Source organism: Hippocampus bargibanti, linkage group LG06 (genome assembly GCF_051943395.1).
Source record: "Hippocampus bargibanti isolate YZ-2025 linkage group LG06, ASM5194339v1, whole genome shotgun sequence".
NCBI lineage: Eukaryota > Metazoa > Chordata > Actinopteri > Syngnathiformes > Syngnathidae > Hippocampus > Hippocampus bargibanti.
Genome location: NC_142739.1, coordinates 1,656,323 through 1,684,252, shown reverse-complemented (window position 1 = coordinate 1,684,252; position 27,930 = coordinate 1,656,323). Strand labels below are relative to the sequence as shown.

Below are 27,930 nucleotides of genomic sequence, written 5' to 3'. Positions count from 1 at the left end.
GCGTCCAAGCACCATACAAGGAATTTATCAGCCTGTGGAAGCGGAGGTGGCCACTGGAGGTCGCCATTTTGTGCCTCTTTTTTTGGGTGAGAGATTTTTCCCCAATGTTGCCTCAAAATGACAAATAAATGCTCTAATCGATTGCAAACATGTAGGCTTTCCTCTTCAGAAATATTTGAATCATATTCATAACTGGATGTGTAACAAGAAAGCATATTCTCCGAATCTGAAGCCATTGTTTTGATTCACAAGCAATGCAAGACGTCTTGGCGTGACGTCACGAACTGGGGGCGGGAATTTCTGAAAATGCCCAATTCGCAGCTCAATTTTTTGCAGATTTTGGACACTTTTAAGTCATTTTTATTGGTGTTTTGCATTTGATTAAAAATATCAGCCTGCGTGTTTTGGCTATTTTAGATGCTATAAAATGTTTTTCTGATGTCAGTTAAAAAACAAAAAAGTGACGTCGGTTGTCCTTTAAGAACAATTAAAACCATTGACTTTAGAAAATAAATTGATGAATGCAGCAAAACTTATCCTGCGACTATAAAGCGTCCTTGCCTTGAGAGTTTTGAAAGGCCCTTATAAATCTTCTTTTCCTTTCGGCTTTTCCCTTCAAGGGGTCGCCACAGCAAATGAAGTGTGTAATAATAATAATGATGATGATGATGATGATGATAAAACCATTATAGATAATAAAATAAAATACAAACACCCAAAGGAAGAATTTTTTATTTTTTTTCATTGTGAACCGATCTTACAAAGACCATTTTGGCTCAAATCTAGTTTGTCTCAACTGCTGATAGCCAACAACAATGTTGCCGCCAATCGCTACTATTGTCACAGCAAACCAGCAAAAGTAATTACCAATCTTTTTTTTTTTTTTTTTTTTTTTTTAGCGCTGCGTACGATGGATTGATAAAATCATAACATGCACATGTGCGATAAGATGTCTGCATTTCCGCTTGTGTTAGCATTTTGTTATCATTCAAATAATGTACAGCATACTACAACTTTTATACAGGAATTGTAATCTTTGACAGGTATGTAAATGAGTTGTCATGTTTTCATTAAAAAATAATGTGTTACAAATGTATTTAATCATTTAAATAATAATTCGTCACTTACCCACTTGAGCTATCAAATAATGAATCACTGCCCCATTCGCCATAGAGCGTCTTCCCATTTGTCCATCAATGAAATTGAAACAACAAAACGGATAAAGACAGCGACATTAAGAGTTAAAGCGATGCTACGTTTTAAATAACATAAACACTTTAAACACACAAAATTTTTATTCATCAAAATGAAACAATGTTCATCTCTGTCAAACGCACTCGAGGTTTGTGATTGGATGATCAAGAATTCAGAGGTGGAACTTCCGCTTAGGTATGGAACCATTTCTGCTTTAAGTTATGGAATGATATAATTGTTTTTCAGAGTTTTTCAGATCACATCAATGTATTATGTAGATTTCCAGTCATGGAAGAAGAATTATATTGATAAGTCATTGGTAAATAGATCATTTTTCACTGGAAATTGTGTGCAGAAATCAAATGGTATTGTGGGATGAATAAAGGTTTTCTCATTCTGAAAAAGGGAGTTGGTAACTTGTGTTTCCCCTGGCTGGGGATTCAACGTGTTGAACTTGATGGCGACACTATAATTCCAACACAAGAAAGATGGCGTTTCAATTTAAATCTGCCACTTGTTCTGTCAGTTGAATGTTCTTTCTTCTGGGTGTCTCGTGTGGCTGTCTTTGCGCGAGTAATTTATTCAAAGCACAGACAGGCCTTTTAATCTGACACAAGGAGAAATCCATGAAGGAATACCCTTGAAAAGGACACAATGTTATGACTTACAGCACTCTAAAATTAGATCTGCTCTTGGAACAGAAAAGATAGTTATACAGAGCTTCATAACATTGAATTAGTCATGATGAAGTCACCCTGGCGACTGTCATGTCACGTTTGGAATCATCCATCATAACATTAAGAGCAATTACTTCTTGTCATTATGAGTGATTTAATTGTACATTCATTTTTATTTCCCGCTTGATTCATTGACTGTTGCTTTTTGTTTTGCCCTTGATACTTCAACATAATAGTACAACTAAGATGCCAACAACGTATTACATCGATCCAGTAGCCTTGGGCTTTCTTGCCAAATGCCATTTGTAATCCTTCTCCTTAACCTTTAAGCAAGGTGACCAGGAGTTAGGTGCAAGTCATTTTGAAGATGGCTGCTGCTACCCTTCTCTAGAACAAGGGTCAGGAACCCATGTCTCGCGAGACATATGTGACTCTTTTGATGATTACATCTGGCTTGCAGATAAAACAAAATATTCTCGTTTGTTATTGTAAATAAATCCATTGATGTTTTTTTTTTTTTTTTTTACTGCCCATTTCCTGTTCGAGCATTGTTGATTGGATGATATTGGCCTGATACTTTTGAATCACCCGCTCGGTGATTAGCTCAAAACTAGTCAAATAAGATGCCGTACACTTTAGGATGAATGGACCCGAGGATTCGCCTTTGTTGAGAGAACAGGTTCTGTAGTGTGTGTAATTTGCAATGACAAAATATCATAGATGAAACAGTCAAATGTAAAGCGGCACTTTGCTTCCGAACTACTTATTAAAATACAATACATCTGAATTTATATAGAGCTATCACAACAGCTGCAGCTGTAACAAAGCGCTTCACTTAATCGTCGACATAAAGCATAATTAATAAACACAACAGTAACATAAAAACATGGACAGTTGTGCAATTTTAACAACTTTCCCCATACACTCTTTGGTGTTTAAGTACAAGACAAAATTATTATTATAAACTATATCATAAATATATGTAGAAATATAAAATATATATAAATAAATATAATCAAATATATATATAATAGAAAAATACTTTGGGTCGAGGGGGGTGCTGCTTTTTCTGAGCAGTAGGCGGGGGCCACCCCGAACTCGTTGCCAGCCAACCGCAGGGCACACAGAAACAAACAACGATCCATGCTCACACTCACACCTCGGAAATTTGGAGTGTTCAGTCAGCCTGCCATGCACGATTTTGGAATGTTGGAAGAAATTAGATGAAATTAGGTGAGAAAACCCACGCATGCCTGAGGAAAACATGCAAAGTCCATCTAGGGTGGCCGGAGCTAGAATTGAACCTGGTACCTCTGCACTGTGGTCTTTGTATAGACCAGCAGTTTTTAACCTTTTTTCCTCAATTGCCCACTTTTCAATTGGCCAACTCCCGGTTCCCCACGACAACAATAAGTCAAAAATGCAGTTTTAATGAGACTTTAGCACTTGTTTATTAGCTTCTAGGCCATCAATATTTGGTTCAACTGAAGAAATGACCCGTCATTCCCCCCTTGGCCAACCTGCTATTCTCCACTGGTGGGGAATTCCCCACAGGTAAGAACCACTGGTATCGACAATTGTAAATTTAAATTTTCCTCAGCCCTTGTCCCAACACTGTCTCGATTTGTCAGGTGCTGGGTGGTAGTAGGCCCCAAAAATGCATACACGAGGGAGGAGCAGGGTGTATTTGACAAAATGTATTAAATAAACTCGGCAGGAACAACATCTCAAACAACAAAATCATCCGAACGAAAACGTCCAAAGTAGCAAACAGAACCATGGATAAAACATGACAAGAAACAAACCACGAATGGTCATGCCGTGAGTCCTTTTATCTGCCTATGATTAAAACGACCAACACCTGTGCATCGCAGCTGCAGGCGGGGCCCTACAGTGCCATCTGTTGGTCGCAAACCAAAATATGACAACCACAGCATAGACCCCAAACATTCCACTCACTGCAGGAACCAAAAGTGCGCCATTGACTGGTTTTATACGTATTGACTTTGCTGGACACGACATAATTTTATCAGGATTGATTGTCTGAGCTCCTGCTATAAAAGCTGTTGGCTACACGTACAAGCAACTGCCATATGTTAGGATGTGTATATACTGTTTATGACACAATTATTTCATTATATGATGAAGTGCAAACATTCCTGGAAGACACTTCTGATTAGCATAACAGTATTTATTACAGCGGATTTCATTTGACATAGTGAGGGAATAAGGTGGCTGCATGGAGAAAATAAATAAATACATGTTTGAAAGATAGGAGAGTTTGCAAACAGCATCGAGGGAGAATCAAATCAATGCTAACGGTGTCTGGATGAAATATTCTTTGCCATAAAGATGACTCTTTTGGCTCCTTTACTCTGAAAAAAAAAAGTAGCTAAGCACCGTGGACATAACATCACATTCACGGTTTACTTTAAATCCGTTTTTATTGTTCTGTGTATTGTTCTTTTATTTGTAAAGTGTCCTTGGATGTTCTGAAAGGCGCTTGGAAATTAAATGTATTATTATTATTAGTGTTCATTTACACAAAGTAAGTGTTACAATGGTAATTCAGTGACATTTAATGGGAGTAGCACCATATTGTCTTAACACTAATTTGTGAAAACAAAATATCAAAACAATTCTAAAATGAAAAAGCTGAACATCTAGTAAGAGCTGGATTGCCTTTAAATATTTTTAATCATTCCAGCCAGGTGAACTGTAGCAAGATAAGGGCAAGTGTGTGTTTCTGATGAACCGAGAGGGAACAGAGATTTGAAGTAGGTCAGATGGTTAGGGGGGCAAGGTTATGGATGGCTTTAAATGTAAACACAAGTATTTTGAATTCAATACGAAGTTTAACAGGGAGCCAGTATGATCCTTAACTCGTGGAAGACAAAATGCACTTGGATCTTTGGGTGAAAGCAAGGCTGTAATCATACATTTAACCAAAAGAACCGTAATGAAAACTTGGTTATTTGAATGCAGTTACTTTGGTGTGACATTATAACCAAATGAATGTTTTAAAAAGAACAGATCATCAAATCATCATTATATTTAGCTGGCAAATGATGAGCCCTCAGCAATTTTGCTGGTTTCACTGCATCTGATTGAGAGAAAAAAAAGGTGCGATTGTGCATCATCACTTCTTCTCCTTTTCATTCTCTTCTGTTTTGTCAATGTGTAACCTTCCTTCAAATATTCATATTGTTTCTACCCATTGAAATTTCCTAGGCCCACACTTCATGTTCATTTGGATTGTGCAGCCCATACGACCTCACACTGTATCTCCATGCATCAGCCTCCATATGAGTTAAATATGAGACTCCTACCCAAATGCATATTGCCAGTGAATGTTGATCGATATGTATTTCAAAATCGTAAGTCTAAATTATCACATGAATTAAATTTTAGTGATATTGAAGTGGGAACGTTTTATTGTGTTTTAATTCAGTCCACACAAATTCATTTTAACCCTTAAAATTACCCTAAACCAACTGGGGCAGGCTGCATTTTTCAATGCAACGCTAATAAATGTTTCATGACTTGTGGCACTTTTTTTTGCTTTGAAATGGTGAGGCCTTGTATGGGGTACCACAAGAAAATCTCTGCTGCGCTTACATATCAGTTCATATTTTTGCCATGAAATGTGCATTCCGTGGGATATTATTCCTGACAGTGGCTCAAACTTGCCTAAATTCACAACTCAAATTTCAAAGCACAACAAGCTAAATAAATTAACACGCTTGCCGAGATTGTCTTTAACTCTACTTTTAGTTTGCCTTTTCTAATCTGGGTTATATACAAATGTCTGTACGTACGACCTTTATGGGAATGCACTCGAATGAAGCAAATATGTGACTTCTTGTCCTCTCTCATGGTCCAGGTGGAGTCTCGGGACACATTGAACAGCATTGCACTGAAGTTTGACACCACACCGAACGAGCTGGTTCAGCTGAACAAGCTATTTTCCCGGGCAGTTGTGCCTGGCCAGGTGTGAACCGCCGTGTCTGCCTTCATTATTATCTTTTGCACCATCCCTTTTTTCACTTTCCTGAAGCAAGCCCTTGTGCCTGTACAAGCATTCACTAACTTTCATCATCGGCATTTTTTTTCTCTTCTTGGTAAAGTTATTATGTTGTGGTGTTGCGACTCAGTTAACATGATGTCCCTATTTATTACTTACCTTTCAATTGTTATCATTTTGAAGCAATTCAGTCAGTCCTTATAACATGTTAAAAATCCCACTGGTCACCACAGGTTTATTTAAAATAAAAATGTTTTGTTTTAAAGATATAGGACACTGATTCGCTGTGGCCGAAAGCTGAAAGGAAAAGATTTGACAATATTTAAAAAAAATCTACATTTGCCTCAGAGAACCGTTAGGAATTGATGGAAACTCTTGTTTGTACGACATTCCTGTACTGTTTTTCTACTCTACATTAAGATTTCACAATGAAGAATTTAGGATTAGATCCCTGCTATTTAGGGCGTTTTCATTCATTTTTGTGTATATTTCTGTAAATTTGTTTCATCTGGTTTCCACTTAATGGGGTTGTTCGGTCAATTTACGTTTCCACGTTTTCTCACCGAAAGGGATCCCAGAGAGACCACAGTGATACAACTCAACTCACTCTCGTTATTTATTGTTGATTGAGTTTTGAATACAAGATTGTTTTTGTTTGGTAGACGAGCAGTGAAGTAAGTCATAAACCTACAAATGGAAACACAGAATATGAATGCAACTCATTCACAGTCATTTGTTAGCACTACTTTGACATTAATTTAGTTTGAATCTGGAGAAAGGTAGAACGTGGAAATGCAACATGTAGAATCACCGGCGGTGTCTCTCCCTCAGCTAACGACTGGTTCAGCCAGCATTTATCTCCACAGCCACACCCACTCACCCGTTCAACTCCGTACTGCATATAAAGCCACGTTTAACATGTGATTGCCTATTCACACAACACAATTTGATGCGTAGTATGCAAAAGTAGACAATTTCCAGCTCTTACAGCAAGTGGAATTATTTGTTAAACAACGTTCCTGAACACAGATAGAAATACAGCTCTTAGCACCGTTATTGCACATGTGAAACACGTGGAGGCACAACCGACACGTCCATCCATTTTCCGTACCGCTTATTCCTCATTAGGGTCGCGGGGGTTGCTGGAGCCTACCTCAGCTGTCTTCGGGCACTAGGCGGGGGACACCCTGAATTGGTTGCCAGCCAATCTCAGGGCACACAAAGACGTACACGTCACACTCACACCTAGGGACAATTAGGAGTGGTCAATCTGCCTGCCATGCATGTTTTTGGAGTGTGGGAGCAAACCGGAGGGCCCGGAGAAAACCCACACGGTTCAGGGGAGAACATGCAAACTCCACACAGGGAGGCCGGACCGGGACGCGAACCGGCGACCTCTGCACTGTGCTAACCACTCGACTACCAGGCCGCGTACGACAGACACAATTTTGATGAATAGTTTCCCAACTGTTCCAACACATACTATCTATCATGTGATATTGTTGGAAACGTAGTTACGATGCAGAGTCAGTGCATGTAAGAACCGAATGTTAAAAGTGAACACCGAACGTCCTTCTAGCTTTGACCTGTTTGCATAAATATACAGTAAAGTCTCGTTATATTGATATTCAAGGGAGTCTGAAAAAATATCGATATAACCGGGACTATCGATATATCCGACCCTGTTTGCATGTAATTTTCTCCGTGCGTGCATAGAAATAGTATCGATATAACCAGGACTATCGATATATCCGATATCGATATAACGAGACTTTACTGTAACTGATTGTGTTCAGTGTTATTGATCTTTCCAACATGTTCTTGCCTTGTCAATTGTATCCTGCATTTGATCAAGTTGGTAAGGGTTACCTGAGTGTGTTATTAAGCTTTACTTACCTTTTCTCTCGCGGTAGTCGTGCTTGTGGACTCCGAAAGTTGAGTCATCCTTAATGCTTTGTGATAGAGGTGTAGGCAAATTGCTCTTGACTGCTACACTTTTTTGTCACAATTTTCTTAATACTGTATTATTTGATTGCTAACATTAGCCCCGCCAAACCTCGAATCATTTCCAGGCTGGAGATGCTGGACTCGTTCATTTTGAGTTCCCAGGTGATCCTTGCAGTGACGTGACTAAATTCTACCCGCTGATTCACGGAAGGAAGATTGATCACTTCCTCTTCTTTTGCCCTCTGTGCACGCCGAGTCGTCAAATGAGGATTTCGTCCTTTCCTTTAAATTTGCAACCATTCGATGAACCCGTTTGTAGTTCATTTTGAACGGTTCCATTTTTGTCACAGTATCAATACTCGCGCCAGAAAATTGTGACTTCAGAGAAACAACTTTCTAATTTTGCTGTGCATTTTTTTTCTTTTTGCAGGTTATCTCAGGTCATTGATGAAAGGGTATTATCAGAGTTTAGGTTGTGTTGAAAGTAGTGCCAGCAAGGTATATTTTGTTCTGTAATGTTATGTAAATTAAAAGGAATAACATTCTGGTGTTCTGTAATATAATATGACACTTTTATTAATTGTTGGCATATATGTTGGTTAGGAACACTTGGCCACTGATAATCGGCGATCATGATCATTCCAACTATAATTTGTAAACATTTACCTGAGGTGCCTAGACTCTTGTTTTGTAAGAGAGACTAAAATAGACATTTGAATTTAGAGTGAAACACTGAACAGATTCATAATCGCCATGACCTGGATGACCTATTAAGACATCCCAACCGTAGCTTATTCTGAAAACAGACTGAGTGGTAAATAGACTGTTGACCTTATCCGTGTTCTCTCATTTTTGTCATTTTCATCTGGTAAAAGATAAAGTTATGGACAGATATCTTTCCCGATCTACCCTAGGGCATGTTTCAGTACTTGTGGCGTTCATGTGTGTCTGTGCAAAGGCAATGTCTGTGTAAATACACAGACATGTATTGTGTTTGCAGGTTTTGTATGTTCCTGATCCTGAGTACGTCTCCAGTATTGGAAGCTCCCCTTCCCTCAGTCCCATCAGCCCTCTGTCCCCCACCTCATCAGAAGCTGATTTAGAGAAGGTGACGGTATGTTGACCACAACTCTGTCACATGACTCCCTGCGTAATAGAACCATTGGTCACCTGAATATTGACAATGTTCTGTTGCGTAAACTGGAAGATAATGTAATCGTGAACTACTTGTAGCGACCATGCTTATCAATCACTTAATGTTGATAAAATAGATCTAAACAAGTAAGCACACACACACGCAAACAGGTGTACCCACACACACACACGCAAACAGGTGCAGGTGTACCCACACACACACACACCAATATAGCTTCTGAAATCCTTCAAACCGATTTTATTAAATATAACAAAATTTAATACGTACCGCCGATATTATACACATTTTGCACTTGTTAACAGCAGCAGCCAAAATAAATTTTGTGCGTGCAAAACACCAAAACATCTAATTACCCACTGACTCCGCGTTCATGGAAAAGATGGCGTCCTTGTATACAGTTCTGTCTGGCGATAAAGAAGATGAATCAAAAGAATGCAGACATTAAAACAATTCATCCATGAAATCAAGGTCAAATTTAATCCTGCAATACTGTCTTTAAAGTAAAATGCATTACAATATCAATGAAGACTGCTCACAGATGACGTGTTGATTTATCCTTGTACGTGTATGCTGCCAATTGTCGCTTAACAAGATAACGCCCCATACATTGACAAGAAAATGTCAAGGAGAAGTGTTACCCCGAAGCCACGTGATAACACTGCTGCTCAGAAGCAACACATAGACCTCTCTGTCTCCAGCGTTACAACAGTCTATTCACCAGCACTGATCGTAAAAGTCAAAATTCAGAATGAGGTCATGTGTGTGAAGGACAGACAAAGACAAGAGGTGCCTATAATTCCAAGGACAGATCAAACTCAAATGGACTTTGTGTTTTTCAAGAACAGGGCGGGGTATGTGTGTAATGTACAGCTATGATCTGGAAAGCAAATACAGTAAAGTCTCGTTATATCGATATTCAAGGGAGTCCGAAAAAATATCGATATAACCGGGACTATCGATATATCCGACCCTGTTAGCATGTAATTTTCTCCGTGCGTGCATAGAAATAGTATCGATATATCCGATATCGATATAACGAGACTTTACTGTATCTTTGTCGGTTGTCCCTGTATTTCTGATGTAAATTTCAGTCAAAATGCAATGTTTTCGTATCTTAGATGTGAAAACGAAGCAGTGTTTTAAATCGCAAAAGCACTTTGAAAATTCTTACACAAGCCGATGAATATTCATCCCGGCCAGCACCTTGAATTAATCAACGACGCATCAACCTTTTCTCACACACGTGTGAAGTGGTTTTGTAGACACTTTCTACATTATAATCAATTGGGTGGTACCTCTTCTCCATTTGGGACCATTTTGGGAGGCTTTCACTTGGTAAAAGCATCTATTACATTGCATTGCATTCTTTCGTATACGTACCTGGTCAGCCAGGGTTACCGACGGCCATGCTGAAGCAGATGCTGAAACCACAACCATTTTTTCATTGTAATCGTAACATAAACACACACACACATGCAATGCATTGACCTTGTTGCTCTACTTTCTTTCCACCTGGACGCTACAAGTTCTATCTTGTAGCAGCAGTCTGCTACCATCCGATGATCATTTTAATTGAATGTAAGTTAGTGTTGTATTTTCTCCAGCCATCCCTTGCCTATTTCATATTAATGTTCTGAACTGGAAATAGTTCCAACTAACATTGGATCCTGAACTCTGGACGGATTTTTGATTTTTTTTTTTCCAATATAAAATTACTTTTGAGCCTCTTGTTAACTCTGAAAGTTGCATTCATCCATTTCTTCAGCTAGTCTGGCAGCAACGTCATTTTTTTATGCGCCTGGCTAAAAATATGCCGATTCCTCAGCCGTCACACCAAGTATATTTGTAACTTGGCAATTTGTATGTAACCGCTAAAGAAGAGTGACTCTGCAGGGTCCAAGAGTGGCCAGAATTTCCGGATCGTGAAGCTATCATGAGGTCTGTAAATTTCATAAAGATCCATTCAGAAAATATGTCACACTCTAAATATGAAATCATGGTCAGAGATGTGTGTGATACCAGAGTGAAGGAGGATGTGTTTTTGCATTTTGCACTTAAGTGTAATTACATTAATTTTAATCAGAAGACTGCTCATGACTGAATGAATATTTGGGTCTAGTGTGTTTGATCAGGACACACGCCACACACAATCAATTACACACCGTCAAGTAATAACACGCCACACGCCTTCAAATAATAGCAAATGGTTACAAATCCATCACTCAATGAATTGTATTTTTATTGTTTATTTTTTTTGGGGGGTGCTTCCAAATTCCAAGCCCCCATCACCATGCAAAAATGCTCCTTGCAGGTCAAAAAAACCGTCAAGTGGCAGTGATGTTGTAACACCTCAATTAATATATAATGTCAATGTCGGCCATCGGTGTAATGGCGAACACGCACGTTCTGGCTGTTTTCCAGTCTGTAAACGTATGTGGGCCAGGCATGACCCCACTGCATAGCCCACATGCAATCACGGCAGCCGATCAGTGATTTTTTTTTAAGAAAATGCACACTGTTCTCATCTCATTATGACTGTCTCTTCTCTACGAGTTTCATCACCTTTCCGACATGACATTTCCTCTATTTTTTCCTTGGCTGCTTTCAACTTTTCATTGAAATGTCATTGGTGTTGACCCCCCCCCCCCCCCCCCGGAAAAATACCGAACAGCTTTCAATGCAGAGAAATGACACTGTTTAAAGTGATGACATGTCATCTCTTTAGACCAACTAATAAACGACTTGTTCTCAGAGAGGAGCAGCAATTCTTCCAGGCAAAGTAATCTTGCTTCGTAAGAAAGTGTTTCCCCATCTGCCGGATTATGATTTATTGGGTAAGAATCTTCATATCATGGAAGGAAGAAAGTAAATAACATCCCTGGTTTCTATTTTTGGCCCGCATTTTAATTACAAGCCTTCCTATGTCTTGCCGTTTCTAATGGAGAGTTTTGCTTTAAATTATATAGTGCAATTGCGCCTTGAAAAAGAAATACAGCAGAGACAAATACAAGAGCTCTGAAAAGACACTCTTTCAGATGCCTCTCATGTGCTTCTCACTATAAAAATAGTCACATTTGTCACCAGATTGTTTAAAGATCCAATTTACCGTTGAACTATCTTGGATACAGTACGTATGGATTATCATGTGACTGCTAAATTAACCAGGACAAAAATGTGAACACATCCTAAGAGGTAGCCATGTTGTGCATGCAGGGAGGGCCGTGAGGAATTTCTCTCACCTGCATACAAATAAAAGTACGAGGTTGGTATTTTGTTTGTTTAGGCCATCGCTCATCGTGCCATTTATTCAAGAGGATTTTCCTCTAGTTCTGGACAAACGGACATAAGGTTTGACTTTTGCCATAAATCAGGGAAGTTGTGCTGACAGTGTTTTGGGATGTGCTCAGAATCACAGGCCCACACATAACAGCTACATAAATTATGAATTAATGTATTGTATATATATTTTTTAAAAAGGAAAAATGAGCAAATTCACAGCCATCTAACTTAATTAGCACTATTTGCTTTTTGTAAAAGAAGAGTGTTATCTAGTATGCTAAGCCGGGGCATTCAGGAATATGCCTGCAAAAATATCTGTGCAACATGTTTTGTTCATTTTTCTCAAATAAAATGCCGTATCAGACATTTCTAGGATGCAAAATGCCAAGCAATAAGATTGAAATAGCTCACTTCATCAAACAAGATCACTTGTGTTGGCCCAATTGCTGTGGCTAAACTTGTGTTGATGTGCATAAGAGTCCTCACTATTCATAGGTGTTACCAACCGAGACTTACCACAAATGGCAAAATGTAGTGAATCATAACATAATAATATACTGTATTCAACTTATATAGCACATTTCAAGGGGCCAAAGGATGTTTAGCTCACGGTGTTGAATATGTTGCACATATTAGGTGCACCAGAAGAGAAGCTTGTGTTTTAGGCTAGTAACAGATAGCTGGCAGACCTGACAGCCTGCAGTCCAGACCAGCACACCTTGCAGTCTTCTTCTTTTCCTTTCGACTTTTCCCTTTAGGGGTCGCCACAGCGAATCAATGTCCTCCATCTAACCCGATTTTGTGAATCCTCTTCTCTCACACCTGCCCCAGCACACCTTGCAGTCATACATTATATAATTGCCGAGCTGTGCATGTGCATCCGTGTAGAACTGGCTGACTGCAAGGCTTGCTGTCATTGGCTCATTTGGCATCCACCAGTTTGTTGACATACTTGCTCTCTGGTCAACTGTGAGGGTTGGCACACCCGTTTGATCTTGCCATTACCATACAGTGATGTACATTTGTTCATGTCATCGACTACTGTGACCATTCGGTAATGCTGCTCTTGTAATTTTGATCGTTTTGGTTGAACAAGATGGGGACTTTAGCCATGGAGTGATTGCATCATATGGCCTGTGCAAACTTGGTTTTATTTGTGGTTTTTGAGTCTTTGTGCTTCTGCGAGATACTTGACCTTCCAACTGAGAATGTATGTATTTTTCACATTTCACAAGGGGTCCCAGTGCCAATAAACTGTGAAAAATGAGGTATTGTAGGATTACTTTTTGGCATTGACGAATACTGAACTGTACTTGTAAATGTGGTACAATGATACCTCAGCTTACAAACTTAATTGGTTCCCAGAGAGTGTGTGAAAGGCGAAAAGTAAGAAACCATTAAAAATGAGAATAATCTGTTCACAGGTCCCCATAAAACATTATTGTCTACTAAATAAGCCTTAAAACTACACAAAATATATCTTATTTTATGTATTATAAATGTGCTAGTCTTCTTTTCCATTCGACTTTTCCCTTGAAGGGGTCGCCACAGCGAATCAGTGTCCTCCATCTTCAGAGGTTTGATTCGCGTGTTTGTTTTGGCCGAGCTTTTACGTCGGATGCCCTTCCTGACACAACCCTCTGTATTTATCCCGGCTTGGGACCGGCACAAGAAGACTTATGTCCCTTTGTGGCAACAGAACAGTGTATTGTAAAAAAAGAAATAAACTGCACTGTGTAATAAAGTCGTTTTATTGACCTTATGTGATGTTCGCTGTTATCGTTGCCCCTTGATGATATCCGAGTGAAGTTGCCGTGCTTGCTCGGTGATAATAACCTCACTCATGCGGTCCCCTGCTAGCTGCTTTTTGTTGATCCAAATCAACAGAAGTTTTTCAACCTCTTCTATTGCCTGAGACCATTGCTTAGACAACACAGAAACACCCTTAGCCACACGCAGCAATGGTCGACTTAGTGTACTGGTACTGGGATGCTAAGTCACACAAACACACACCTCGTTCGTGTTTTTCGATGATCTCCTTCTTCTGCTCGACCGTAATTTTCTTTTGCGTCCTCTTCGGCTTAACACTAGCCTTTGGTGGGGTCTTTTTCGGTCCCATGACAGCAAAAGTACTTCACTCGATAACAAACCACGTCTGCACTCAAAGAGGGTGTGGAAAACTAGTCCGCCAGCCACTGTGCCGCTATGTGGTTTGGTTCGTCCGCCAAAAATTAGAAAAATGTTTGTGAGGGGAAAGGTTCGTGAGCTAAAGCGTTGGTAAACTGAGGTATCACTGTATCAGGCATCCGACATCAAATTCCGCGCGCAGATTACTTAAAGAAGTCGAAAAGCGACTCACTCGGGCAGCCATGAAGCATTGTCCAACAATTCTGACTTCAATCAAAATGAACACCTGTTCGATCACTTGTATCTCAAGCTGCTACTATCCTTATGTTGGCTTGAATGTTTTCCATTGGTTAAACACACCTCTGTCATCAGAATTAAGTGGTGAATTCTATGACCACGGCCTGCAAGGGCTTCTGAACACCACCATGCTGTCTTCTACAATCAGTGTGAACATTTTCACCCCTCTTCTGATGTCTGGCAGTGTTAATTACACAGGATGTAAGTCAATTATTGGTTAAGCGTGCCTATAAGCGAGGACATATTTTGACATCAGCAGAGGCCTGTCTCATTCCAGGTGTATGCTTGGTAATTTGGACTGCAAATTTGTCTGCTGGCAGGTATGCCTGTCTAGTTTGCATTTGAGGTGGAAAATCCTGCTCCTTTTTATATTTAACTATGAAGGTGAAACACCAGCTCAAATGAGTCATTGACTCATTCACATCTTGAATAGGAGGCGAAACGTCCGAAACCTTCAGATTTGTACAGATGACGGCTGAAGAAACCTTCTCATCGATGTACCACTCCTGTACGACTGAAAGCTTACACAGACGTACTGCCAGAAGTGCAAAAATGTGTCCACTCCATTGCCAGGGTTTTTGTCATTGTCACTCAAATTTCAGGACCAACTGAATATTGAGTTTTAGGACTACATCAATATGCAATGCAGCGTAAGAGACCTTGGACTCTCTTATTTCATCAGATTGAAGAGTTACTTCCTAAGTTATATGGGTCTGGAGTAATATGAGGTGCAAGTGGGGGCGGCTGTCCAAAAGGCAAATGTTGCCCCCTCGTAGGAGGGAAAACATTGCCAGTGCTTTATTGGCACCCCCATCCCCCCGCAAGAAAAACCAACACCTGAACAAATTCGGGAATGGCGCTGCACGTTATATTTTCAATTGCCAAATAAATTTGGGAATGGTAGTGAATGAGTTAAGAAGTGAATTGCTTGTGAAGTGGAGCCAAGAACGACAGTTGGTACAGTTGGTGGGTGAGTTGGCGTCACTGTCAGTGGACGGCAAGCTAGTAATTTCAGACAAATTCCCACAGCCATTGAGCTCATCTGGAACACTCAGTTTGCGAAACGCATTACAGTAGCCGTTCTCTCAGATTAGAAAACACTTTCTGTCCCAACTAATATTGCCGTATATTTTGAACATTTTCCTTTTTTTTAAACTAATATTCTCTGGTTGAAGAAGGCTTATTGCTGTTGGAAGGGCTGAGTAGGCCCACCGCATCTTCCACTGACTGCCAGTCTGAGCTGCATTGTCTGTGTGGGTCAGTCGCCGCAGGCTGTTTTTCGACTGCAGCAGAAGACAATTAGAGGAAGATGCGTGGGTTTGTGTCAGTAAAATAGCAGACAGTTGCTAAGGGCGAAGACTCTCCAGATCTTCACTTCTCAACTCACTCATGACGCCCTCCCCAAGTGGCCAAAATCCTCCTTGACGGGAACTCCCACACACTGCTCACAGTCCTTCTCGACTGTTTTTTGTCCTTTGTCCTCATCTGGGACATTTTCCTTTCCTCCTCGGCCAAGGCAGTTATCTTTTTTATGGGCCTTTGATATCACTGCAAAGTTTAATTGACACAGGTGTTATTATTGTAGCCATAATTTTGATTTGACATGATTTAGTCAAATTTCATCAAGATGAGTGTTGCAAAACCTTTTGGTGTGCTTGTACACTCTTAAAAGTTGAATGGCTGCTGTGAAATGTAAATTTCTCCACTGTGAGAAAGGCTAATGTCATCTAATCCAATCTAATGATTGTTTTAGTACCGAATTTGACTGTATGTTGCGTTGCCATTTTGGAGTGACCATGCGATTTTGTATCATTCCAGAATGCAAATATAGAGTTCGCCCCTATCCTATTGCTGCAACTCACTTAGGTTTGGGTGTTTGCCTTTTACCCTTCACCAGGGAATGATATCTTTAATCCTGAATTTAAATACATATTTTTGTGTCGTGAAGCAATGGTGATGGTGGGATCCTGTATTCTTCTCTTGAAGAGATTCATTGTATATTTTTGAGGGCAATGTTGAATTGGTAAATGATTTGAACTCGCATATTGTGGAAGTGAAAATATCACTGAGCAAAAAATCCGTTTGCTCTTTTTGAAACTCAATTACTTAATCCACATTCGAATTCCGGTCTTTTTTTTTCTAATGTTATTGTAGAAACAAACAGAAGAAGCAAAGTAAAAGAGGCAAGTCCGGCAGAAAAGACGAAATGAGATATGCATGTTACTGTAATTTTTTAACGTGGCGAAAGGAATGAAGTGATATCATTCAAGGTTTCTGTATTTCATCATTCAAGATTTCAGGATTGTGACAAAATTGATAACCATGGTCATTTTTTTGTCACGGTTGTGAATTAAAATGCTTATTCTGTCATGTTATTAGTTGTTGGAATGTTGATTCATCTTTGCGACCTGAGTGAATCACTTCTACTAAGGTGTTGTTCTGGTTTTACTTTGTTCCAGGATTTAACTACCCCCTTCACCTATTTAGACTTTATACGGTAATATGCCGTCTCTGTTGTGTGTCTTCCTGTCCTAGATTCTGTTCTCTTTGGGAAGGGGTTTTCCAGTCATACTTGTACTTGCAGAAGTCTTTTTTTGTCTGTTGCTAAAATTATCACCATCTGCTAAGCTTTTTTTATGCCGTTATTATTCATAACTCTTGTTCTGTCTTCTGGTGCCGGTTAAGCTTTCCAGTTTTGTTTTTAAAGCTCATGTATCTATTCCATCTTGCATCTTTTTGCGATGAACATTGAAGTAGTCGTCCAGATGGATAGACAAAAACAAATGCTGCCCTCTGCGATTATGATTAGTGTTTTGGCGGGTGGGGTGTCACAATGTATTGATTTTTTATTTCGTTTCATGATGAATCTCGGTGACCTGCTGAGGAGAACGCAATCTGCTTTTGTGTTCGTCTGCTTAGCGGTGTGGGCGCCATGGTAGCCGACTGATTCGATCGATCTCTCCATGGTTCAGAGTTCGTGGGTTCGCTAACGAGGCTGCAACCGTTTGGGGAGTTTGCATGTCCTTGTGTCTGTTTTTCTCTATGTACTCCAGTTTCCTTCTAGGTTAATTAAAGTCTGTGGCGGCGGGGGGACAACTTACTTCTTAAGGCAAGTGTAGGCAGTTTAAAAAAGAATAAAGAAACATGACTTTTAAATGTTATTGCATCAAAATGATAACTGGCCCATGGTAGCTTGCTTTCTAGTCCAAGGTTGACCCCACCTCTTGCTCTAAGCTATTTGGGATAGGATCCAGCACACCCACAACTCAAATGAGGATAGACAGTAAGAAAATTGATGGCGTATTGTATCATGTTATGGACACAATAATTTATGTTCACTTTTGATGACCAAAAAAAACTAATTTGTTAGATTCTGAATCTTTTCAGACAAATTTATCACTGAATGATTGTATCAAATTTATCACCGAACGATTGGATGTATCTTAATGTCAACTTTCTGACATGTGCGAAAAAAGTGTATCTATCAAGGTGAACGATTTGGGATTGGTTCAAATGAAGATGCTTTACCCTTGACACAGCTCACTCCGATTAGTCTTTCTGTCTAATTTTTTGAAAGCCGCCTGTGAATAGAATGTTTTCAGTATTGATTTACAAGGCACTTAATGCCGATTGTCGTGGGCGATAAATTGAGGCAGGCCTCATTCACTGTGGCAAAGACAATGAATTGGCGTTGTAAGTGTGGGGGTGGAGGAGTCCCCTGTTTCAGCCTAAACAGACAAAGTTACCATCCCAGATGGCAGAAAAATAGTTCGATGTCGACCATCGTGTCAGCTGAACAAAATGCATCACATTTTATCGCCAGTTGTTCTGTTTTCATGTAAAATGTCAATTGTGTGGGTTTTTGTTCGCACCGTGGAGTGCTTGCATTTCATCTTGACGTGAAATTTGCACATTATGATCCTAATTCATATTTCTGGCTGTTTTTTTTATTTAATCGGCTTAGCTTCTCAAATGGAGCATCTAATTAGTCTATTTGAAATGGTTCGTTTCTTATAATTTTCTCATGAATATTTTATCTTTAATTTTAGATTGTGATGTAGAGCCTTGCCATCAAATAGTGAGTATCGTTTTGCTTTGCTCGAATGCTGCTGTGCCGATGACCATTTTGCGTTTGGGAGCCTTTTCCTGAGCAGCTTCATCTTCATTAAGTTCATCGAGTTGCTTGTTCTGGAGCTACAAAGGCCCCGCTAAATACAGAAGGTTGTATCCGGAAGGGCATCTGACGTAGAAACTTGGCCAAAACAAACAAACGTGAATCAAACCTCTGAGGATGGAGGACACTGATTCGCTGTGGCGACAAGCGAATCTAGTTTATGATGTACAAAATCCCATTACAGTGAAGGGGTGCAATTGAGGTTTCTTTGATATGAATTTTAGAACATATTGCACAGCCTTACCTTGAAGCTGTACTATAAAAAGTGCAAAAAGTACAATGCTGCAAACACTTTCCAGTCGTGTTACATGTGCAACCTTTTGACATTACTCTGTGTTGGTCAATAAGTGTTAGGCATGTGTGTTAAGAATTGCTTTACTTGACATGAGGCCATGTTCATTATACAGAGCAGATTACATACAGATAACATGAAATTATGGGAAAGCAGAAAAATGTTACCGTTAACCTAATTAGAGTGGTGAATTCCATATGTAATGGAAGCATAAAAAAATATACTGTATATCGTAGTCCATATACTTAGAGACTCAATTTCAATTTGTATCATCTAATTATAAAACACAAATTAGCAACACTGTGTGTTTCCAAGTGGAGCAAACATTCCGCGTTCGTCACTATATATTATCGTCTGACCTTATTTTCTGAAAAACGATGTGTTTTTCAATCAGGATACCGAAGTATAGCTCAATTGTGTGTGTTTTTGCCTTCACTTCAACATGGACTGTATTTAATTATTATTAACTAATGTGCCTTCTTTTCCGTTTGCACCCAACATTGTCCCGGTTCGACCCACCTTGCCCATAGGATTCAGATGGACCCTCCAAACCAGAGGCTGTTCTCCCCCCTGTTTTTTCTGCCCTACGTCAATCCAGAGTGGTGTCATCGACCTCCGAGGAGGAAGAGGCCCTTACGGAGAAGTTCCTTAAGATCAACTGCAAGTATATAACTGATGGAAAGGTAAAGCAGTCTTGTTCATGGTATGATAATACATTAAAGGACAACCGACACCATTTTTTTGTTGCCTAACTGACATCAGAAAAACGTTTTATAGCATCTCAAATACCCAAAACACGCAGGCTCATATTTTGAGTCAAATGGAAAACATCAATAAAAATGAGTTAAAGTGTTCCATAACTACTTCAAAATGACCTCGCAGATGCTGAGTTTCAGAAGGTCCCGCCCCCTTCTCCGTGACGTCACGCCAGGTCGTCTTGCCTTGCTCAAGAAACAAAACAATGGGCTCACGGAGTTCAGATTGGGAGAAGATGCTATCTTGTTACTCATCCAGTTATGAATATGATCCAAGTAGTTCTGAAGAGGAAAGCATAAATGTTTGCAATTGATTCAAGGAGTCCTCCCATATCAATTCGAGCCGTCAATGACAGCAATGTAGCGTCCCAGACAAAGGCAGAAGATGGCGCCCGAGCTCCATTGGAAATGGGCTGATTTGTCTGCTGGGAATTTGTGTCAGCGAATATCAAATAGTTGTTGTTATTTATGTGTTTTCCTTCTGATTTCGCCATCAGCACGGATCAACACAAAGTTTTCAGACCAAACAAAGTACCGCAAAATGCATTGTGTGTCGCTTTCTCGGTCAGGGGCGTTCCAAACGTGAAGTCACGTGGCGATCGTCCTCAACTCGAAAACAAGACTTCATGAATATTCAGCGCGAGTCTTAAAACGTAAAATATAGCTATATGCGGTGGAATCTTGGTAAAATACGCTCAGTAGAAGTCATTTGAAGTGATTTTACAAATGATGGACACAACTTGTCCGGAGGCGTCAGTTGCCCTTTAAGTGAGAAATATAAATATGAAAACATTCCCGAATAAATATTCTTTAACATTTTTTGATGAAAAAAAAAATCATTTTTTTCACAGGGCAATCTTGTTTTTGTGATCAACAATTCACTAGCACAGCACTAAGCCTCAATGCAAAATCACTGCAGAGCGTTGTCCATTTTCAACAAAAAATGTCAACAATCTCCTCACGAATTAAATTTGCTACACTTATACTTATTACTTTTTATTGTAAGTAGCGTGCAGATATAAAGGCCTTTCCATAAAATTGTGTCCTATAGGGTGGAGACTTAACCCGAGTGATTTAGTGCATGTTGACTTTTTGTTGACTATTTAAAGATAAAGATGTGCATTTTTTTCACATTTTAAAGCAACTCTATGGTGTATTAATAAGATAATAATAATATTAATCTGTCGCCTGCTCTGATCAAAATATTCCAGGAAAGAAACATATGTTTCTGCATACTTTTGCCTTGGTGGAACTGGCTCCTTTTCAGATAGTCTATCTACTGCTGGGCCAAGGGCGGTCATGGCTTTCATTAGATTGTAGCGTTTGGATTTAGCGATTTTTAGAAATAAAGTGTTGTGCATTGATATGTATTTGGTTTCCTTATTATTTTGAGAAATAATGAATCAGTGTCTTCACAAGATTTTTAACAACATATAGTAAAAACATTGTGATAGGTGATAGATGTGAGCAAATGTGCTATTTGAGAAATGTGTAGCAAAATTTGAGCCCTTTGCATTGATCGGTACCCAAGATGTCGCTCTCGGGTTCAAAAGGTTTGATGGTCCCCGCTATAGAGTATGTCAAACAAGTGAGCGCTTTTAGTTTCAAAACAACGAGAACAAAATGCAAAATTGCATCCCTGTGAATATGACACATGGACACATCGCTAAACACAACCACCTGACTCGGCAATATTAACGGGTGACACGTTTCATACGCCAATGCTGTGGTCTAACTCTCAGCTTTGAATCGAACAATGCCAAACAAATTTCTGTTGTGATTTTCGAACAAGGCATTGAGCTCAAGATTTACTTGTGGCTCACGCTTGATGGATGGGCAGCACTCCGGAGGCGTAACTGTTGCTATTAAAAGTCAGTCTTCTATATAATATTGTTAGATTTAATTCTTCCAACCGGGAAATACTGCATAGAATTTGAAAAGACATCAGCCACTGGCAAGCAAATGTGCGATGGAGACAGCTTTCCTCACTAGAAGAAATACAAAGATCAATGGTATTGAACCAGTAACGATTCACTGTCCAAATGAATGTACTGTATTTAAGTGGAGGCACGCACAGTCAGTAACTGACTACAACTTGATTTAGAACAGCGTCGGTTTCAAATTGGGTTTGCTTTACAGTTAGCGCTAAATACAGTGAAACGCTTTGATCCTCTCCTCTTTCATCTGGAACTGCTTCATGTAACAAAGAGGGTACAGGAAGTGCATAAGAATGAAAGACTCTCTGTGTCTTTGTTTTGTCATGGTATTTGTTATTATTATTATTTTTTCTTCTTTTGACTTCAAGACGGCGCCGCCAGAGAAGCTGCCTTTCCAGCAGCTCATGTATTTAGTTTTTCTACTTCCATTCCTTTCATTAACTTTGCTGCTGTGAAATGTAAATTTCTCCACTGCCAGACTAATAAAGGCAAATCCAATCCAATCCAAAACCTTTGTCTTTCAGTGTATTGATATATTTATATGGATGCTCTTGAGGAAAGTGAGACTACCCATTTCTGTCTACATGCACGACAGTAGCAATGCACCTGCTCCTCAAATATTCCACTTTCTTCCTCTTGCATGTTTTCAGGGTTCAGTCAGCGGGGTATTGCTGGTGACACCTAACAATATCATGTTTGATCCTCATCGGATGGACCCTCTAGTACAGGCCCATGGGTGCGAGGAGTATGGTATCATGTGTCCTCTGGAAGAAGTCCAATCTGCAGCCATCTTTAAAGAGATCACTGACGCCATGATCAGAGAGACTGTGCCCGAGTAAGAGAAGTAATACACACACAATCTCAATCAATCATAAAAGGAAGTAAATTTACATTCTATGAGCGCCCACTAGCTGCAAATGCATTTGCCCTTCTTCCTTCAGCGCGATTTTCTTGTTTTTAAAAGATCTGAAGTCATTTTAGTGATACTTTAAAACAGTGTTTTTCAATCTTTTTTGAATCAAGGCACATTCCGTTCAGTGAAAAAAATCCCACTATGTAAAAATGTGAAGAAGAAAAAACAGTTTAACAAATAAGTGTTATATTGTTATAATAATCGGGTTTTTTTACATTGAAAAATAACACTTATTGTAGCACATTGAATAGGAATCAAATTAACATCAATCCAATTTTTTGTTGTAAAAGGAAGTCAAATACTGTGCAGTCAATTAGAACTTTAACTTGCCCAGAGTCACATTTTTTTCCGGATGACAACCGGCTCTTTTTCCCCCAGTCGTTTGCGCTCTCCCGCAATATTGTATCAACCCCTTTCCCATCTTGAGTCTTTGTATAATTCCAACGTCATTCGAATGACTTTTCTGCTGAATGTGTCACTTCAGTTTCCATTTAGTCAGTATTTTTCCATGGGAAATTTTGCTTACAGCTGAGGCTTTTCGCCATGTTTTGCAGAGGAGACAGGTTTTTTGTTATTTTGTTTGTTTGTTTGTCCATTCTTAAAAGATTAATCCGTCGGGGATAATCCGGCCCTTAATTGCGACTGATCTGCTCTTTTTTTATGGATCATTTTTTTCCCACTTTCATATCACCACCCCGATCCCTGAGCGTTTGACCCTCTTGGAAATGTAGCAAATTATTTGAATCAATATGTTTCTTGTTGCACCCACGGTCTGATTGCATCAGCAACCAATTGACAGTTTAATTCTTTTCCCGTGTTTACCAAAGTATGAAAGAAAATGCAATTATACCAGGGTTAATTAAGTATGCCTTCAGCCTCCTACACTTTGGTTGTTCCTCTCTACGCAGAAGGTATTAGTCACCTCTGTGGAATCAGTTGTTTCCTCCCACTGAACCACATTTTCCCTTTGCTTCAGTTGAATTGTTTTTAAGTCACAAGCTTGTCCAAGCCTGATATAGTGTTGGAGATTTTTGTTTTGTTTGTTTCCTCTGCTGGCAGCATGGTCTTGACCAATACTGTGTTTAGCTGGTTCAGAGTTTCTGTCCATGGAGGGGTTACTGTGCTGGCAATCTGTCTCTATCACTCTCCCTCTACCCACCCATGCACAGTGCAATTATGTTCTATATAATGTGTACTGGTTACATGTATACTTTAACAATAACTACATGATGTCCTCTTTGCATAATATTGTCAATATTAATAATAATAATGTGAGTGTCACGTTTTGCAAGGTGGTGATGGCGGGTGCGGATCCCAAAAAGCAGGCAGGAGGGAGCAGGAGGTTATTTGACAAATTGTATTAAACTAAAGGTCAGCAGGAACAAAATGTAAAACATCAAAATGATCTGAACAGAAAAAAAATATCAAAAGAAAACCAAGTGTAAAAGTCCGCCAAGGTTAAACAAACACATGCACAGCATACAATGCATGCGATTGCAGACAAAGCATGCAACAAAAATGCAGCAAACAATGAACCGACACCGGATGGTCGTGCCGGGAGTCCTTTTAAGTGTCACTGATTAAAACGACCAGCACCTGCGAGGCTGCAGGCAGGGCTGACGTCGCTACCAGTTGGTCGACAATCCGAACGTGGCAGTCCGCCACTGATCGGGACGACCAGCACCTGTGCAGGTGCAGGCGGGGCCGACAGCGCCACCCGTTGGTCGCCAAGCAGATCATGACAGTGAGAACTTTTGCACATCTCTCCCGTAGAATTTAATCGAAATAACTTCAGAACTACAATCATGATTTTGATGGTGTGTGCAGAGCATAAACAGTTGTTGCCGTGTTTAACTTGACTATTTCTTCCAAGCAGGTGACTATACATGTAAATTAATGAGTTACTTCCAGCAGAAAAATATCTAATGTGGTACTTGAATTCCTGGAGGACCCATTTCAGCTGTAATGTATATACCGCATTTAAAAACACATGCTTTCACAGTGCTTTGACAGAACCATCTTAAATGAAATAACCAAGTATAAAAAAAAATAATAATAACACAGTAAGATGCAATTGACTTAGGATAAGTGGCGAGAAAAATAAGGCATTGCAATACATATAACTTGATGCACTGAGGCGTCAAACGTTAATTGGATAAAAAATCTTGTCTGTTACTTCACACGGTTTATCTTTCCAGGGACCTGGAGCCGTTGCCATCTGAGAGACATCCTTCCCAGCAGAAGGATCCGGAGCAGCTCTTGAGAGAGCCAGGAGGCAATGACAGTGGAAGCACTGCCCCACGTAGCACAGAGGGCTCAATTTCAGAAGATGTCTTCACGGAGTCTGAGCTGTCCCCCATCAGGGAAGAAGAGCAAGCATCCAGCGAGGATGTCTGTCTGGACAAGTCTTCTTGCGCCTCGACGGAGTCTGTGAAAACCGTGACCCAAGAAGAGCCTACTATCTCACAGGCCCCAGGAAGTTCTCACGTCTCGGAGCCTCCGGCAACAAAGGCTTCCACTTCAGTAGTGGACAATCCTCCAGACACTGCCGCAGAAAAAAATATTCAGTCCCCATTGGGATCCAAGCAGCACAGTGAAGAGAAGCCACCAAGCACATCTTCAACCAGCACCATCACTCGTCAGGCCCTGCCCGCCAGCAACAGCAGCAGCTGCACCTCCTGTCCAGGTTCTCAAAGCTCGGCTACCCCACTTGCCACAGACACGATTTCTGTCACAGCCACACAACTGGGGGATGTCGACGAGGGGACTGAAGCCTCCAAAACAGACTCTATGCAACAAGGGAAAGTGGAAAAAGATAGTGTTGAACAAGAACGAAAAGGCAGCGCAAAGACTTCACAGGGTAAACACATTTTTATTCCAAAGCAGCTTAACTTTGATACTGCATTATTCTTTGGTTAAGGGAATTGTTGCATTTGACGGCCAGTATCCAATAGACAGGTAATTATAATCTAATAAGCATCTGTGATGATGTTTTGATTGGGTATTTTTTTTCTTTTCCCAGATCAGCAATAGTGACTTTTGTTTTCCCAGTTCCTGTTGGGATTTGGTGGTTGTAATTATATTTGCTGATTGGAAATGGAAATTTGCTAAAGATTGTCTTAAAATTCTTAATTTATTTATCTCCTTGTTGTTCTGGAACCGAAAAGCAATTTGGTCAAGTTACTTCCAAAACGTAATATATTGTAGATGACTGGTTGCTCGCATTTAAAAGTAACTTTCTGTTATCATTCGTTGTCACCAGTTTTAACACCTTTTAACAAGTAATTTAGTTCAACATACATGCTAGAACGAAAGAACTCTCACTCAGAAATGTATCATTCCAACTGTTGTCAAATGTTACTCATCGCTGAACTCAACAGGTCGCCAATAACATTGTCACTTGACAATGAATGATAAATTCTCGTATGTTTCTTGAAAGCGGTTTGCATGTGTTTCATGGTGCATTTGTGTCATGAGTTGGAAATTTGTGAAGAATCTAAAATTGGATTAGTTCACTGAAATAATATCTAAGAGCCGCTCTTAATGTTGAATTTGAGTTTGACAATAACTCAGCGTGGTTGGTGACACCTTTGATTGTAACATAATCCCGAATGAGTTACAACATGTTGCATTACGCGGTGACCGTCAAAACTTATTATATTACCGTACAGTACTGTTAATTCGTCAACAAAGCTGAAGAGACAAAGAAAACCTGACATAATTGCCATTCAGCCTATATGGTCATGATCACAGCATAAAAATAGTTCAGTTCTTATACTCTACATACATGTATGTTCTCTATTGCATACTATATTACGAACTATTACTATGTTACCAAATATTACTACAGTGCCAGTTGTGCAAATTTTGACCTGATATTTGATTCATCAATTTACGCACATATTTTGACAATTATATCAAGTGCAAAGGAAAATTTTAATTACGTTTCAAAACTGCTATTTACCTCGTTTAATACTTTTCCCACCATTTCCAACATTTCTGTGAAACCATGCCATCAAGAACAAAATCATGTGAAAACACAGTGCATTTCGTTCTGTACAAAATTTATACCTCTTGGCCTTAAAGGACAACCGACGTCACTTTTTTGTTTCTTAACTGACATCAGAACAACGTTTTATAGCATCTAAAACAGCCAAAACACGCAGTATGATATTTTGTCAAATGCAAAACACCAATAAAAATGACTTCAAGTGTCCAAAAAGTACTTCAAATTGAACCCGGAAGTGGCCAGTTTCAGAAGGTCCCGCCCCCAGTTCGTGACGTCACGCCAAGACATCTTGCATTGCTAGTGAATCAAAACAATTGTTTCAGATTCGGAGAAGATGCTTTCCTGTTACACATCCAGTGATGAATATGATTCAAATAGTTCTGAAGAGGAAAGCATACATGATTAAAGAATTTATTTGTATTTGGTAAATACTCAATTGAAGATTGAAGTTGCATCAAATAAGAATAAACAATGAAGGAGAGGTGCTTTCTTCTCAAGATGGAACATTTGTCAAAACAATAATTTGTGCAAATGGATATATCGTCGCAAATGAAATCGACCAGTTTGAATTTGAAGTATTCCCATTCGACTTTCTCTTCCTCTTCTAGGATCTGCAGAGAGGACAAAGAGCCACTCACACAAGTTCCTTTGTCTGCGGGTGGGGAAACCTATGAAGAAGACGTTTGTTTCTAATGCCAGCGCATCCATGCAGCAGTATGCCCAACAGGGCAAAAAGCATGAATACTGGTTTGCTGTGCCGCAGGAGAGGTTAGTTACTCTGAAATGTCTTGACTATTAAGCCTCAGGATGCATAATTACAGTAGACTAACAAACATCATTATTTAGAATCATGCAAAGCTGTATGCAGCAGTGCTGAAAGAGCGAGCTTCTAAGAAATCAGGATATAGTTGGCAAAAATCAAAAAGCTACGTACAATTGATGTCAATTAAAATGTGTTGCAAAAATAATAAAGAACAAAATGAAATCGACTCCCTTCCAAAATTCTTCAAAACAGTCTCAGAATCAGAATCAGACAACCTTTATTCGTCCCACAATGGGGAAATTTGCGATGCGTTTTCCACGAAAATGGGTTGTTCCCCCCCATCCGAGTTCAAAAAGCTGCAAATGTGTGAATCCATTGGTGCCGAA

General features: G+C 39.6%; 1 protein-coding gene across 8 annotated transcripts in view; it reads left to right on the top strand.

Annotated features, from left to right (window-relative positions):
- Positions 1 to 27,930, top strand: part of oxr1a (oxidation resistance 1a) — a 117,871-nt gene that overhangs the window by 72,875 nt on the left and 17,066 nt on the right. For 4 of the 8 annotated variants that reach the window (XM_088999762.1, XM_088999761.1, XM_088999765.1 and 1 more), the window contains 6 exons: positions 5,755 to 5,862; positions 8,843 to 8,956; positions 19,698 to 19,850; positions 22,510 to 22,694; positions 24,971 to 25,632; positions 27,390 to 27,549. In XM_088999762.1, the coding sequence (XP_088855888.1) occupies positions 5,755 to 5,862; positions 8,843 to 8,956; positions 19,698 to 19,850; positions 22,510 to 22,694; positions 24,971 to 25,632; positions 27,390 to 27,549 (1,382 nt within the window). The remainder of the gene's footprint in view (positions 1 to 5,754; positions 5,863 to 8,842; positions 8,957 to 19,697; positions 19,851 to 22,509; positions 22,695 to 24,970; positions 25,633 to 27,389; positions 27,550 to 27,930) is intronic. The other 4 variants (XM_088999766.1, XM_088999767.1, XM_088999760.1 and 1 more) reach the window with 3 other exon arrangements.